Source organism: Myxine glutinosa, chromosome 6, assembly GCF_964187855.1.
Source record: "Myxine glutinosa chromosome 6, kmMyxGlut1.1, whole genome shotgun sequence".
Classification (NCBI taxonomy): Eukaryota; Metazoa; Chordata; class Myxini; order Myxiniformes; family Myxinidae; genus Myxine; species Myxine glutinosa.
In genome coordinates, this window is record NC_136266.1 from 147,421,321 (window position 1) to 147,435,596 (window position 14,276).

Genomic DNA, 14,276 nt, shown 5'->3' on the forward strand with positions numbered 1-14,276 from the left:
GAGCTGTTGTTTTATCAAGGCTGCAAACACTTTGCTGATAATGGTTAGAAGGCTAACAGGCCAATAGTTAAAAGGATTTGAGTACTCACCGGAGCCTTTAAAGACAGGGACCACAGAAGCCTGCTTCCAGCTAAGTGGAAACACAGACTTTGACAAACACAAGCAAAATAGTTTTGAGAGAACAGAAGACAGTTCAAGTGAACACATATTCAAAGCAATTGCAGGGATTCTATCTCGTGCAGTAGATTTTGAAATATGAAACCTTTGAATAGTCTGAGCAACTTTCCTGGGAGTGCTGATGATGGTGGAAAGCCTGGTGTCAAGACGGGAAGGACAAACAGGCAATATTTGACAATAGTCCTCAAGTGTGGAGTTTGCAGAAAAATACTCAGCAAAGAGGTTGACATAATCAATAGGAGAGGTAAGCACATCAGGTTGATTGAAGAGCACAGGAATCGATGATTGATTACGGTTGAAAATGTTATTAGCAATTCTCCAAAAATATCTGGAACCAAGCTGTTTATTTGAGATAGAATTACAGATTCTGCATACTGTTGATCAGCATTCTCTAATACTCGTTTACAGTGGTTGCTCGCAAGGCGAAACAAATGATGTGCCTCACTCGAGCCACCACAATGATCGTGTTTGAAAAAGTGATTGCCATGCGAGACAGCAGCAGAAAAGCCTAAGTGAACCATGGCTGAGCTGAGAGTGGCTTGTTTCACTTGGTAGGTCCGAGATGGGAGAAAGAGGTCCATACCAAAAGGGATTCACTCAGTAACTTCCTTGGCAACTTCAGATGGGATTTGACAAAGGATTGCGTTCCAGTGAATATCGACAAGAAAAGAACACAAGGCATCCCAGTCAGCCTTGCTGTATTGGAAAACAGTTCAATGTACAGGATGAACAACAGTTGATGGTGAAGAATTAGAAACTTGAAAGTCAAGGCTCGTGTAAGAGCTAACACAAAAACATAAACAGAGACACATAAAACATACAATAAAGGGAGCGGGAGACACAGAGGACAAGAGGGAAGCACAGAAGCAACAGTAGAGAATAGGGACAGTGGTAGATCTGTGGAGGTATGGGAGTTAGAGTGGTGGGCGGGGGGGGGGGGGGGTGGGGTGGGGGGGGGAGGGAGAGGGAGGTATAAAATAATTGGACACTACTATGTCTTTCAGGAAATAATATAATAAGGGAGCGGGAGACAAGAGGGGGAGAGAATGGGGCACCAATTTGATTCATACAGCTGCATGAAAAAGTAAATGTATTTTAACCAATATATGTAGGGCGCCCCTTTATATTACTTTTTCGAGAGCATTACTTAGTTCCTCATAAGAACACAAGGTAGTACCAGCATGCAAACGGGATTTTTACAGTGTAGCCCAAAGGTCAAAGCTGTCAAGAACAGTGTTTGTCCATCTGTATGTATGTATGCCCCCTCAAACATATACAAATTAGAGCTGAGGATCTGGTCACATGACAGGGTGATGTGATTACGTCTGATGTCATTTCGGCAGTATGGCGGCTGACTCTCCACACTCGGGCATTTTGATTCCAATTCGTTCAAGCCGAACATGTCGTCGAACCTGTCATATATCACAATCGCCATGCGCTACCTTTACGTTTTTCATTCAGTGTGAAACACAAACAAACAGATTGTTAAAATGACCGTCAAATATTGAAAGCATCGGCGTTACAGCTCTTGCAACAAAAAGGTACGTATAGGCCTTAGGCTATATGCCTACCCTTCGGACCACTTCGGACAAATTAAGCCCACATTTCTTAATACAGTAGTGTATCATTTCAGTAGTATCGTTTTCGTAATAGTAATAATAATAATACAGTAAATATGACCATAACACTTTAATCCCAATGTCATGAATAGAAAGTGAATGGATTGAAGCGGTGTGTGGTTCATGATCAATGATGAGCGGTGTATGGTACTAACAACCACAGAAGTAAGGAATTCGCCTTGGTTTCTTGATAGCATGTTATTCACCCAATCCTTGTAGATTACAGTGGATGTTCCCTCAGTTCTGTAAGTAAAACTTTCCTCGCAGATGTCGGGATTCCTCCAAATTTCTTTGTTTAATGTTGTAAGCAGCATTAGCGACTGTTTAAAAAGCTAATCATATGTGTTTGTGGTTTATAATATATTACAAGCCCTTCTACGCCACCGTTAGACTTTCGGTCTTGTTTTGAATGTCCCTTCTTTTCTCATGTTTGGCATTTTCTGCAAGCTATGGAATGTCCCTTCTTTTCTATATTTTGCCACATGGCATATACCATATAAAGGGGCCTTTTCTATGCCCCTGGCATTTTTTTCTTGTGCACGTGCAATGATATTTTTGACAGCGTTTAAGGTTTACTCTTGCATTAGCAAGATGCTCACTAAGTGCCGTTTGTAAATTCAGCCATGAATGGTAATTTTGTAGGTTTCTGCTCACCAGTTGCAGACCAGGCAGCGCTGTCATTTGTCAAAGGAACATCCGACTCTTCCTTTACAGAAGCATATCTCAATGCTTCTGAGATAGAAGAATCGTTGTTGTTTGGTGTGCATTCCACTTTCACAGGATAGACATCACCTGCATACAATTCAGTGTCAGTATTTTGCAGGACACAAAGTTTAAAACTTCCAAATATAAATCAGGTCAACAAGACATTTAATCAATCAAGAAAAAGCATTTTCTAAATATCACAGAATTACTACATCGTTACACGACATTTGGTCCACGTCTTTACTGCAACCTCCTCCTAGCAGATCTATCAAAATAAGACATTACTAATTGGACAGCTAGCTCTAAAACTTATGAGGAACCTACTTTTCTAATGCCTTTTTTTTTTTAAATACCTCATTTGATGTAGCATACTCTGTTGTATAGTGTCGGTGCTGCTGAAGCAGTTTCTTGGCAAGGGTCAGACTGGGCAGTGTGCCATCTCTCTCCATGTAGCCAACATTTAGCCAATCACAGCCGTTATCTAATCAAGTTGAGATAATGACATGAGGAAGAGATATCTGCAATATGAAAGCTAAATGTTCAATGGTTTTAGAAATATCGTGTGCACAAAAGTATATGGACAGATGATCGGTCGGTCAGAGCTCATTATCTATATTATAAAACAGGAGTGTCTGTCCGTCCATCTGTTTTTCCCCAAACTACTCCCTCAGTTTTGGCGCTAGCCCCGCCAAACCTCTTCTGGAACGTTTTGGGGTCCCAGCGGATGTTGTAAGGTAGGAAGCAGGGTTCAAAAATTCCTCAATAAAATTATGATTTTGAAATTAACTCAATCCGGAAGTGGACAGATGACGGCAATGAGCTGGTTTGATAATATCTCAATACCATCGTCATTTAAAACAGTAGAACCACTTTAAATAGAACCATTCAAACGGGTATGTTTTTCGTGCAAGTCCTTCACGAACCTGCTGTCCATGCTTGATGTTTGACTACAGGTGGCACAGGAATGTGGAATTTATTGGTTCCATGGTTTCCCATTCATCATTTTTTACCTTAGTCTTTCACGAACATGCTGTCCACATCTAACGTGCGACTGAAGGTGCCACAGGAATGTGGAAATTATTGGTTTCATGATTTAGCATTCACCGTGTCCGCATTGTTTGTTTGCTTTCGGCTATGCATGAGTACCTCGCTAGTACAGTAACATAGTAACAAAAATAATTATAGCCAATATAGTAAAAACAAAAAAGGCATCAGTTGATAGTAAGAAAACAATAAAACTTTTTTTTTCTGTCTGATCTTTTTCTGCCTTTTTTCTGATTGTCTCCGACTTTGTCGGAGGAGTAAGAAAAAAAAGTTAAATTGGTTTTTACCATCAACCGACGCCTTTTTTGTTTTTACAATATTGGCTGTAATATTTTTGTAACTTTTGGATTAATTACTTTGTATATTATTTTGTTACTATATGTAACTATATTATTTTGTTATCATATTGCATACCTGTCGCAAGTTTGGTGAAAAAAAAATCCCTTTAATGGTTCACATAGTCCGTGGGCCCAGACCTGAAATTTCACTTATCAGTACCACTTGGGGGGGCAAATTCTAGTTATAATTTTTTAATTGCTATATATCTGAAGATCATATTTTGATATGATAGCGGTCCCAGAGTAGTAGCTTATTGGTAGATATCACCTTTTGAATGTATCAACCCTATGCACATAAAACCCCCAAAAAACGCACTCCGTGAATTTCATTCATGATGCAAATATACCTCCAAGTGGACTAGTACAACATAATAAGCACACAATAATACATATTGTTGCGGATCTCAGATTACGGCGCTCCCCTTACCGAGGGGGGTTTAATCCCCTAGTCTATGAAGCTGGCCGTCCGAGTCCTAGAAGATATCGCGCTCCTCCCGGTCGGGAGCAGGGCGATACTTCTGCCCGAGCCACGGACAAGATGGAATGTTGCCGAGCGGTTTAGCAATCCGCAGCTCGAGCCGTTAGCGGCAGTCTAAACCCGATTATAGCGGTTCCTATATCGTGCCACCGATATTCAATTGGGGACAGGACGCAAGCGATCGGATGAGAGGAACCAAATAATAAGAAGGATGAAGGAAGAACAAATATGATTTATTAACTACACTAAAAGAGGAAACGAAAGGCAAGAATATACAAAAGAGGGAAATAAAAGGACGTAGGGCAAGCTTATCTAAACAGTCTTAACTTATGGGTAGCTGGTAGGGGAGGAAGGTCCAGGCAGATGGTTCCAGGCTGGTGTGATCCGTCCAGGCTCCGGGTCCGCGGGCGAAGAACGGCAGGCAGCTTCCCGAATCGTTGGCGCGCGACCGGACCTTACATATGCGAGGGGCTGGAATCTGCATACGTATAGCGTGCCGAACGCTCTCAAAACCAACGGCAGTTTGTATCAAACGATCGTCCCAAGCGCTCCTCCGCGCAATGTTCTTATTATTCGCCGCCTCTGCGCTGTTCTCTCAAGTTTGCCGATCATCTGCCGATCTTCTCCCCTCTCTGCCGATCATCTCCCCCCCATCTGCGCAAAAGGGCTTCGCGCTCGCGCTTTTATTACAAGCCTCGCGTATCAAGACGCGTCCGCTTTGCTCCGCCTACCGGTGAACACACCTCGGCCCGGATTGGTCGTGAGGGTTCATCGGTACCTCCCCTCATGACGCGTTGATGGGGCCACGCCTATGTTCCTGGCCGCTCCTCCCTTCTCCCACTCTGCCACGTGGCTTATGGCGGCTTGGGGCGAGCTTCAGCTCAAAGGCAGCGGACGCTGCTGGCAAAGGCGCGCCATACAATTTGGAGAGGGTAAAGCCGCAAAATGAATAGGATGGGAATTTGAGAAGGGGCCTAGGTTATTTGATTAATACAATGCAGATTCAACGATTGGAAACAGATCCTTACCTGAAACACATACTAATGAAATAACTAAAGAAGAAGACTATGGTGTGCTACAGGTTGCTCGTGGCCTAACTTGGGTGCGACCTTTGACCTTTACACCAAAAATGGGAATATTTACAGGGGATTATTTATAAGGGAATATTACAGATATTTACAAAGTGGAGGGTTCTAAAAACCACAACAATATAATACCTTGAGTCTCCTTTTCCACACTCAACCACTCACAATTTGTTGATATATTTTTCTATTAATGTGGAAATTATGCTAGAATTGCAATGTAAAATTTTGTTGATTTTTATAAATTATGTGTGTCATTCCCCTGAAATATATTTTGGTGCCATGCACAGGCCCCATTTGGACTCAGTTGGCTTACACAATGTATCTAGGATACAAGAATGTATGAAAAGTGATTATTTTTCTTTCTCCAATAACCTAATAGATTGATATTTTAATTTTTCAGCAAACAAAGTTCAACAGATGCGTAATCATACTTTTGCAGGTTTTATACAAACTGCCAAATGATACTCACAACCATGTACTTATAAAATCTGTAACAGATACAAAGTCAAACAGATACACAAGTCACAAATGAATATCCCTGTTATTGTGTTAAAGCTTTAATAACTGAATACCAACACAGTACCCACAAATATGCAATGTTCTTGAAATTTCAATGATCATGGATCACCATCACGGACTTTCAAGTCCATGATCCTCATCATCTGTATCAGAGTCCCCTAGATCCACAGAGACTTCTTCAACTGGCTGATTGTTGCATGTCTGTAGCTTACACATATCTGTACACTTCAGTCCATTGGTAAGGCATGTACAATCAGGTATTTTGCATGAGCGTGCACACTTGCAGGAGAGAAGCTGCAACACGGCATCTGGGGCTGGTGAACCTCGCATCCACTCAATGGCCAGCTTTCCATCCTCATCTGTGGTCCATCCACATCCTTGAGGGCTTGACACAAAGGGTTCACTTTGAAGGCTGCGCCTCCAAATAGCAGCTTGGTAATTGGCACGAAGGACATGCAGGAACAGACAATCTTCACAGGGTGGAAGTTGGCTGGATTCCACCTCTCCTCGTTTGGCACAAAATATTTGATATCGCAACTCATTGACATTACAGATGTTGGTAGAAGGTACATACATGTGACATGTGATCTCTTGTAGCTTTTGAAACAATTCTGTGGATACCTCCCATGACTGTCCAAGCTGACTGAAGGCCTCCTGATATGTCTTATTAGTCCCCTACCAGTGTACACCATAGGGGACTATAGGTTTGCACTCCGTCCCTCCGTCTGTCAGTCTGTCGGTCCGTCAGTCAGTCAGTCCGTCACGCAAAGAACAGCTTTCCGGACGTTTTTCCTAAACTCTTAATGCTAATGATTTCAAACTTGGTACATGGTTTCCTCATGATAAGTTACAGATTAAGTTCGAACTTCACGACGTTTCGATCATTTTTGACAAAGTTATGGCACTTTGAACTTTGGTAATTTCCCCAACAGTTTTCCGGACTATAATTTGGAGTGAGGTAAGTCATAATACTGTCTTCTATGACAGTGCTACCCAATGCCGGTAGGGGACATGTATTGCAGCGCAATACTCAGAATGCTTGTTTAACTTCATTTGTTTCAACGCGATAATTTTTCCTCTGTCTGCAAACGCACTCACAGTATCACAACCAGTAAATGCACGAAGTCCAATCAGAGCTTCACATACACTGCCTCCCATTGATTGGGCTAGTTTGCTAATATCAATATAATGTGTCCGGTTTTTTGTTCCACACTTCTGATAAATAGGGGCTGGAATGTCTTTTTGTAGTCCAAGACAAATTATGAGGACATCTGTATCTTCAGCAGTTACCACCACAGCCTTGTAGCCAGCTTCAGCTGCATGCAGGGCATGTAGAAGCATGCGGGTGTCGGCTTCTTCTTGTGTAGAATTGAGGTCTGTAACTTCTTCATAGTGCTCCTTAGTGAATCTGTAGCAAACCTCCTCACAGGTTACAAAGAGTACTTTGTCTTTTAGCTTTTCCCTATATTTGGGCAGTTTCCACTCAACCAAGAATTTTATTAGATTCGCTTTATTGGAGGAGCTGCATAGTCGTTTCTTCCATTGCTGGATGTTGTGACCTGGGGCAATGCTGCTAAACTGGATGGCCATGCTTACACCTCTGTTGCACCTTTCTGCATCTTTGATGGATGTCTCTTGATAAACATCAAAGACTATATCAATCCGCTGACTCTGACCTCCTTCATGAAGAACCATTAACATTGCTGATTCAGCCAGCTGTGAAAATGTCTTGTCATCCCCTTTCATTTCCTGTACCAAGCTCATTCCATAAATGATAGTTTCTGATGGTTGTGGAATGACCTCTGCTAGTGAAACATTTTTCTCCAGTTCTCTGGCAAGTGCTGCTTTGTTTGTTTTCCGTAGAGATCCATCCCCATTTGCAAGCGCCCATGGCAGGGGACCCAGGGGGTGAGCCAAAACATCACTTAGGTGCAGTTCCTGGCTCTGGGAAACAAGGATCACGTGTCCAAACAGATTCCTGTCCGCCTTTAGAACTACTTGTTTGGCCTGTGCTTGTCTACTGGGTTTCTTCCTGATGTTAGAGAATGTTTTCAAGTTCTTTTTTGTCATATTGTCATAGAATATTGCAGTTGGTGGACTTGTCTCCAGGCGTGAAATCTTGAAGTCCTGGTATGCCTTCTCACCTACCCTATGAGCATTGAGAAGATCATTTTCAATCTCTGGTGGGGCAACAGTAGCAGTTTACAAGTTGACAAATTCTATATTTTCAGAACTCAGTGGATTTAACCAGCTAGACTCCATAATGTAAACCAAGGATTGGATGTCGGCCTCATCTTTCCGGATCCTTGGTAATTACAGATCTGGAAGGTTCAGATTGGATTTGCCTCGACCTATAATGTCTCTCAACTGCCTGAGATACATGCTGCGATACTGTGAAGTCAGGTAATACTTGGTTACAGCTCCTGGATTCAAGCTAAATCCTTTGGTTCCTCCTGGTTCCAAATTCTTCAAGTATATGATTCACATGGATCTGAGAACAGTGAAATAACTAAATCACACAATTATTTGCTAGTTGAAAGCCATAAATTACCTGAATTCCTCTTAAAATGTCCGACTCTGCATCTCCCTTCAACATGTGCATCTGGGGGTTTCCCAGGAGATTTCCCAGGGGATTCCCTGGTTATGTAGGATTATCCTCTTCATGGTCCAGGAGGCTCCTAATCAGTATGCCTTGGAATATGATCTTTTTTTCTTTTTTTTAAAAAAGAAAGTGATGATGCCAGGATGCACTAAACATATTTCCTGACAACTTGAGGTTTATATTGGCATTGATATGAATGAATGAATGAATGAATGAATGATCGTTTTGAGGCCATTTTTCCCCGCTAAAGCGGGGGTTAGCCTTGCAGGCCCCATGACCATCATGGTTCCCTGTTTGAGGCAATCTTTTTATGGCCGGATGCCCTTCCTGACGCCAACCCTTGGTCGCCTCTTACGATGCGCAGGGATACGGTGTACCTATTCTAAACCGGGGTACACACCGGGATCATTCATCCCAGCAAGCTGGTACTCAATTAGCCGACCTCGGAAGGATGACAGGCTGAGTCAACCCCCCTGGCGTTAATTCAGCGATCGACCGGGATTCGAACCCAGGATCCTCGGATCCTAAGCTGGCACCCTAGCCGCTAGCCCAACACCAGGGTTCAATATATTTGATTGTAATACTAAAAGCAACTTGTTGTGGACACCTAAGGCATATTATTTGTTGATAAATTGACTAATAGGAATATGTTACATAATTTTGAATGATACTACCAATATACGCAAATACCGGAGGGTACCGAAACAGTAAATTGCAAAATAAATAGACTAAGCTACTCTTCTGGAAAGGCTATCACATATAAATTCACTTATATGGACCCAACCAATAATGTAGTACCACTAAAGTTTTGCCCCCCAATATGGTACAGATATCTGGTCTGGCCCATGGACTAACAAGTTATTGCACCGGACACACGGACAGACAACCCAAAAATAGAATCCCTGCAAATCAGAACATAAAAAAAGGTGTTGGAACGTTTGTACATGTTCACAAAATGTGTGGAGTTGTAGTTGTTCTCCTCATCTTCTCTTTATAAGGGGTGAGGTCCAACGGTACCAAGTTGCTGCCCTGCCTTGACCATGATACTCCTCCACTCCCCTCTGTCCTCCACCAACTCTCTCCAGCCTCCAACCATCCCCACTTTACTTATATCTTTCTTCAAGCAATCCTCCCACCTCAACCACGGTCAACCTCTCTTCTTCCGACCTTATTTCCTCAAACTATCCGCTCTCTTTACCATTCTTTCTTCCCCCATCCACCCGTCAAGCTCATCTGCACACCAATCTCCACCTCACTTCATCCATTCTCCTTCTATCCACCCTCTTCACTCCCACAATCCTCTTGACTCAGTTGGTCAAGCAAACCCGCAAGATCTGTTGTTGTCTCTCTGTCAGTGCCAGGGTCTCCAGGCCGTAAAAGTAGGCCGGTGTTACAAGCCACATCAGAACCTTCCATTTAAATCTCACTGAATTTTTTCTGTCTGCCATTACACCCTGCACCCTCCTCCACACTGTTGCACCCATCTGAATCCTCCTCCACACCCCTGCCTCTGACTTACCATCTCTGGTCATTGTATATCAAATCGCCATAGGCTTTCTCCGGATCCACAAATCCCAATGCCATTTCACCTTGCATCTCCAACCTCTTCTCCACCAGCTGTCTCAGCATGAACATCCCTTCTGTCATTCCCCTACCTTTTCGGAACCCCTGCTGCTCTTCTCCGATCTGCTTCTCCACACTCTTCCTTATCCTCTCATCCAGAACAGCACCTTCACCTTCCTCCAGCACCTTCATGGCATGACTAAGGAGTGTAATCAAAGGGAGGCGCAAAGCGCCCCTCCCTTTATATAAGGGATCGTTTCTCTGTATGCAGCTTTAACATGGGGACTGAAAATATCCCCAACAGGGGTTCATCATATTGGATGTGGGGGATCTCTGGGTCACTCCTGGGAGATTGATCGGCTGTCTCCGTGCAGTGGGCCTGTTCAAGAGAACTATCCAGGGCTATACAACAACAACAATAATAATAATAACAAGTCAAGTGAATCCACTTGGATTCCGCCCAGGTTGGCACATGGAAATTATGATGTAGCATAATTATCATCTCGGGTCAAGATTTGAAATTATGCCATGGTTTTTGTAAAATTGCTACTAGTATTCACATTATGTACTTTCACCAAAACATACATCATCATAGAAACATACATAGAATTTGGGTCCTCTGGGTCATTTGGGTCCTCTGGGTCATTTGGGTCCTCTGGGTCATTTGGGTCCTCTGGGTCATTTGGGTCCTCTGGGTCATTTGGGTCCTCTGGGTCATTTGGGTCCTCTGGGTCATTTGGGTCCTCTGGGTCATTTGGGTCCTCTGGGTCATTTGGGTCCTCTGGGTCATTTGGGTCCTCTGGGTCCTCTGGGTCATTTGGGTCCTCTGGGTCCTCTGGGTCCTCTGGGTCATTTGGGTCCTCTGGGTCCTCTGGGTCCTCTGGGTCATTTGGGTCCTCTGGGTCCTCTGGGTCCTCTGGGTCATTTGGGTCCTCTGGGTCATTTGGGTCATTTGGGTCCTCTGGGTCATTTGGGTCCTCTGGGTCCTCTGGGTCATTTGGGTCATTTGGGTCCTCTGGGTCATTTGGGTCCTCTGGGTCATTTGGGTCCTCTGGGTCATTTGGGTCCTCTGGGTCATTTGGGTCCTCTGGGTCATTTGGGTCATTTGGGTCCTCTGGGTCCTCTGGGTCATTTGGGTCCTCTGGGTCATTTGGGTCCTCTGGGTCATTTGGGTCCTCTGGGTCATTTGGGTCCTCTGGGTCATTTGGGTCCTCTGGGTCATTTGGGTCATTTGGGTCATTTGGGTCCTCTGGGTCATTTGGGTCCTCTGGGTCATTTGGGTCCTCTGGGTCCTCTGGGTCCTCTGGGTCATCTGGGTCATTTGGGTCCTCTGGGTCATTTGGGTCCTCTGGGTCATTTGGGTCCTCTGGGTCCTCTGGGTCATTTGGGTCCTCTGGGTCATTTGGGTCCTCTGGGTCCTCTGGGTCCTCTGGGTCATTTGGGTCCTCTGGGTCCTCTGGGTCATTTGGGTCCTCTGGGTCATTTGGGTCCTCTGGGTCATTTGGGTCCTCTGGGTCATTTGGGTCCTCTGGGTCATTTGGGTCCTCTGGGTCATTTGGGTCCTCTGGGTCCTCTGGGTCATTTGGGTCATTTGGGTCCTCTGGGTCATTTGGGTCCTCTGGGTCATTTGGGTCCTCTGGGTCATTTGGGTCCTCTGGGTCATTTGGGTCATCTGGGTCATTTGGGTCCTCTGGGTCATTTGGGTCCTCTGGGTCATTTGGGTCCTCTGGGTCATTTGGGTCCTCTGGGTCATTTGGGTCCTCTGGGTCATTTGGGTCCTCTGGGTCATTTGGGTCCTCTGGGTCATTTGGGTCCTCTGGGTCATTTTGGTCCTCTGGGTCATTTGGGTCCTCTGGGTCATTTGGGTCCTCTGGGTCATTTGGGTCCTCTGGGTCATTTGGGTCCTATATTCCTATCCTATAACATATATATCTCCTATAACCTATCCTATAAATATAGATTTGATGACGTCATGTTTACACATCTGAGCGACAGAAATGAGCGACAGAAATGAGCGACAGAAATGGGTGACAGAAACTAGCTTCACTTTTGAGCGCCCGAAATTCCCAGGCAAACGCTATAACGCACCAGGTTTACAACCTGTGCGTTAATAATGTTAAGCCTGTCCATGGCTAAAGAATGTTACTAAAACTACAAGAGCAAAGCATTTCCTTTCCATTTTGCCCCGTGATGCGAAATCCTGGGGCATGAACCGGGAGTCAGAGATAAAGGTTACATATACATATTTCATGTGTCCACCAATGCTGACTGCATATACAAGGTTACATTTTTAAAAATGTTTTAAAATGTGCCTCTCATTACATTTTTTGGTATTCTACCTTTTCGTAATCCATTTTTGGGAATGTACCCAGGTCCCAGGGGGCAGGGTCTAAATTATTCTGCTCTTGCACCTTATTGCCATGTGGTGATCCTAACAACTAAGTTTGTGAAATTTTACACAACCGTTCAGGAGCAGACAGCATGACTGACAAACGGACGGACAGATGGAGCTGATCACAATATGACTACGATGAAACGTCTTCCTTTTTTTTTTCAAAAAGCGTGGGATAACAAGGATAAGCCTTCCGTGGCTAAAGAGGTGACAAACTACTTCCTACATGCAGATAACTTAAATGCACCGTTAAACATAGAACACTGAGGAACTTGATGCAATTTACAAAAAAAGAAAAGGGGCAATAAACCCCGATTTTTCAAATGTAGTGAACAAACTTGGGTACATCACAGGTGATGAAGGTTGTGGTCACGTTTCATCGAAATCGTGTGTGCAGTTCTACTTTGGGGGGCCGGGAGGGTGGGCAAACATGGACCCACTTTGACCCCCAGTAGACCCCCCCCCCCCCCCAAGACCTCGATGTATTTTATGCCGTGAACAAACTTGAGTTCCAACACACAAAATATAACTTTCACCAAGTTTGGTCACAATCCCATCAGCAGTTTCAGAGAAGAAGCTGTAAGTGTTTAAGGACGGATTGATGACGCGCCATCCCATAAGCTCCCCGGAAATATGTTCCAGGTGAGTTAAAAATTAACCTTGTACCATACATCAAAATCCATTCATATTAGACAATACAAAACTGCATCAAAAGAGATTACACAAGTTATAAGAACATGAAAAAAAAAACAATGGCAGAAGATCAAGATATTTGTTGACATGCAATGTTGTTTTTAAAAAGTCACGTACCAGACATGGGTCTTAATCCATCATCCTGAGAGACGAGGCTGCAGACATCACTGAACCCGATTCCAGAGAAACGAGGAACCTTTTCCAGGTGCACATTTTGGGATCTGAAAATCTTTTCACAGAAACTCGAAAGTTCCCGATTAACATTCTCCAAGTTGAAGGAAATACTTCCCAAAAGAGAAGAACCTGCAATCTGGACATCTTGCGAATTCAAAAGAGAATTCATAAATTTGCAGAAGTCAGCATACATTGCAAATTGTAATTTATCTTTGGAGAGAGCGAGGAGCTCGTCCCACAATGAATCCGACTCAGTGCAAGCTCGAATAACCTTCTGATTATCAATTCCGAGCTCATCGATCACTGCTTGGGCTGTTTCTGCTCTTAGGCCTTGTGACTTGAGCCATTCCAAGAAGCTCTCCATTTCACCGATGACCTGCCAGGGATACAATGCCTGTGTTAAGAAAGGAAAGGTTGTGCATGTTATTTTTCTTGCTCTGAGTCATTTCCATTGACAATTCAATCAACTATCATCCAATAAATATGGGCTTTTGTATCCAGTTTGTTCACTCGCTGTGTCCCATTTTGTCTGTTTTCTTTTCAATCAGCATCTGAGGAAAGCGAGTTTTTCGATACAGAGACAGAAAGATAAACCCAGAGTCAACTAGAGGAGACTATTCATCCCAATATGCTTTGCCACACCCACACCAGACACATTTTATCTGCCAAAACGATGCAATTTCATTGGGGGAATGAGGGGATGAATGGGGATGAGACAATATGACACGACCAGGGATATCCTGAGCGCGTCAAACACAAATGAGTAAATACATTTATTTTAATTATTTAAATAAAAAAGAGGAAAAAAAACATTTTTTTCTATCATATCCCATCATAACCGCCTCCTCTCTAATGCATAAAGCCGTCTCCTTTCGGTGATCTTCACA

The 14,276-nt window shown here is 43.7% G+C and overlaps 2 protein-coding genes across 9 annotated transcripts in view; both read right to left on the minus strand.

Annotated features, from left to right (window-relative positions):
• Nucleotides 1–14,276, minus strand: part of LOC137429473 (uncharacterized) — a 483,513-nt gene that overhangs the window by 75,334 nt on the left and 393,903 nt on the right. The window lies entirely within an intron of this gene.
• LOC137428870 (uncharacterized) overlaps nt 1–14,276 on the minus strand; it is a 119,765-nt gene that overhangs the window by 13,617 nt on the left and 91,872 nt on the right. For all 8 annotated transcript variants that reach the window (XM_078780703.1, XM_078780704.1, XM_078780699.1 and 5 more), the window contains 2 exons: nt 13,333–13,765; nt 2,451–2,588 (listed from right to left, as the gene is read on the minus strand). In XM_078780703.1, coding sequence (XP_078636829.1) covers nt 2,451–2,588; nt 13,333–13,753 — 559 coding nt within the window. In that variant the 5' untranslated portion in view covers nt 13,754–13,765. The remainder of the gene's footprint in view (nt 1–2,450; nt 2,589–13,332; nt 13,766–14,276) is intronic.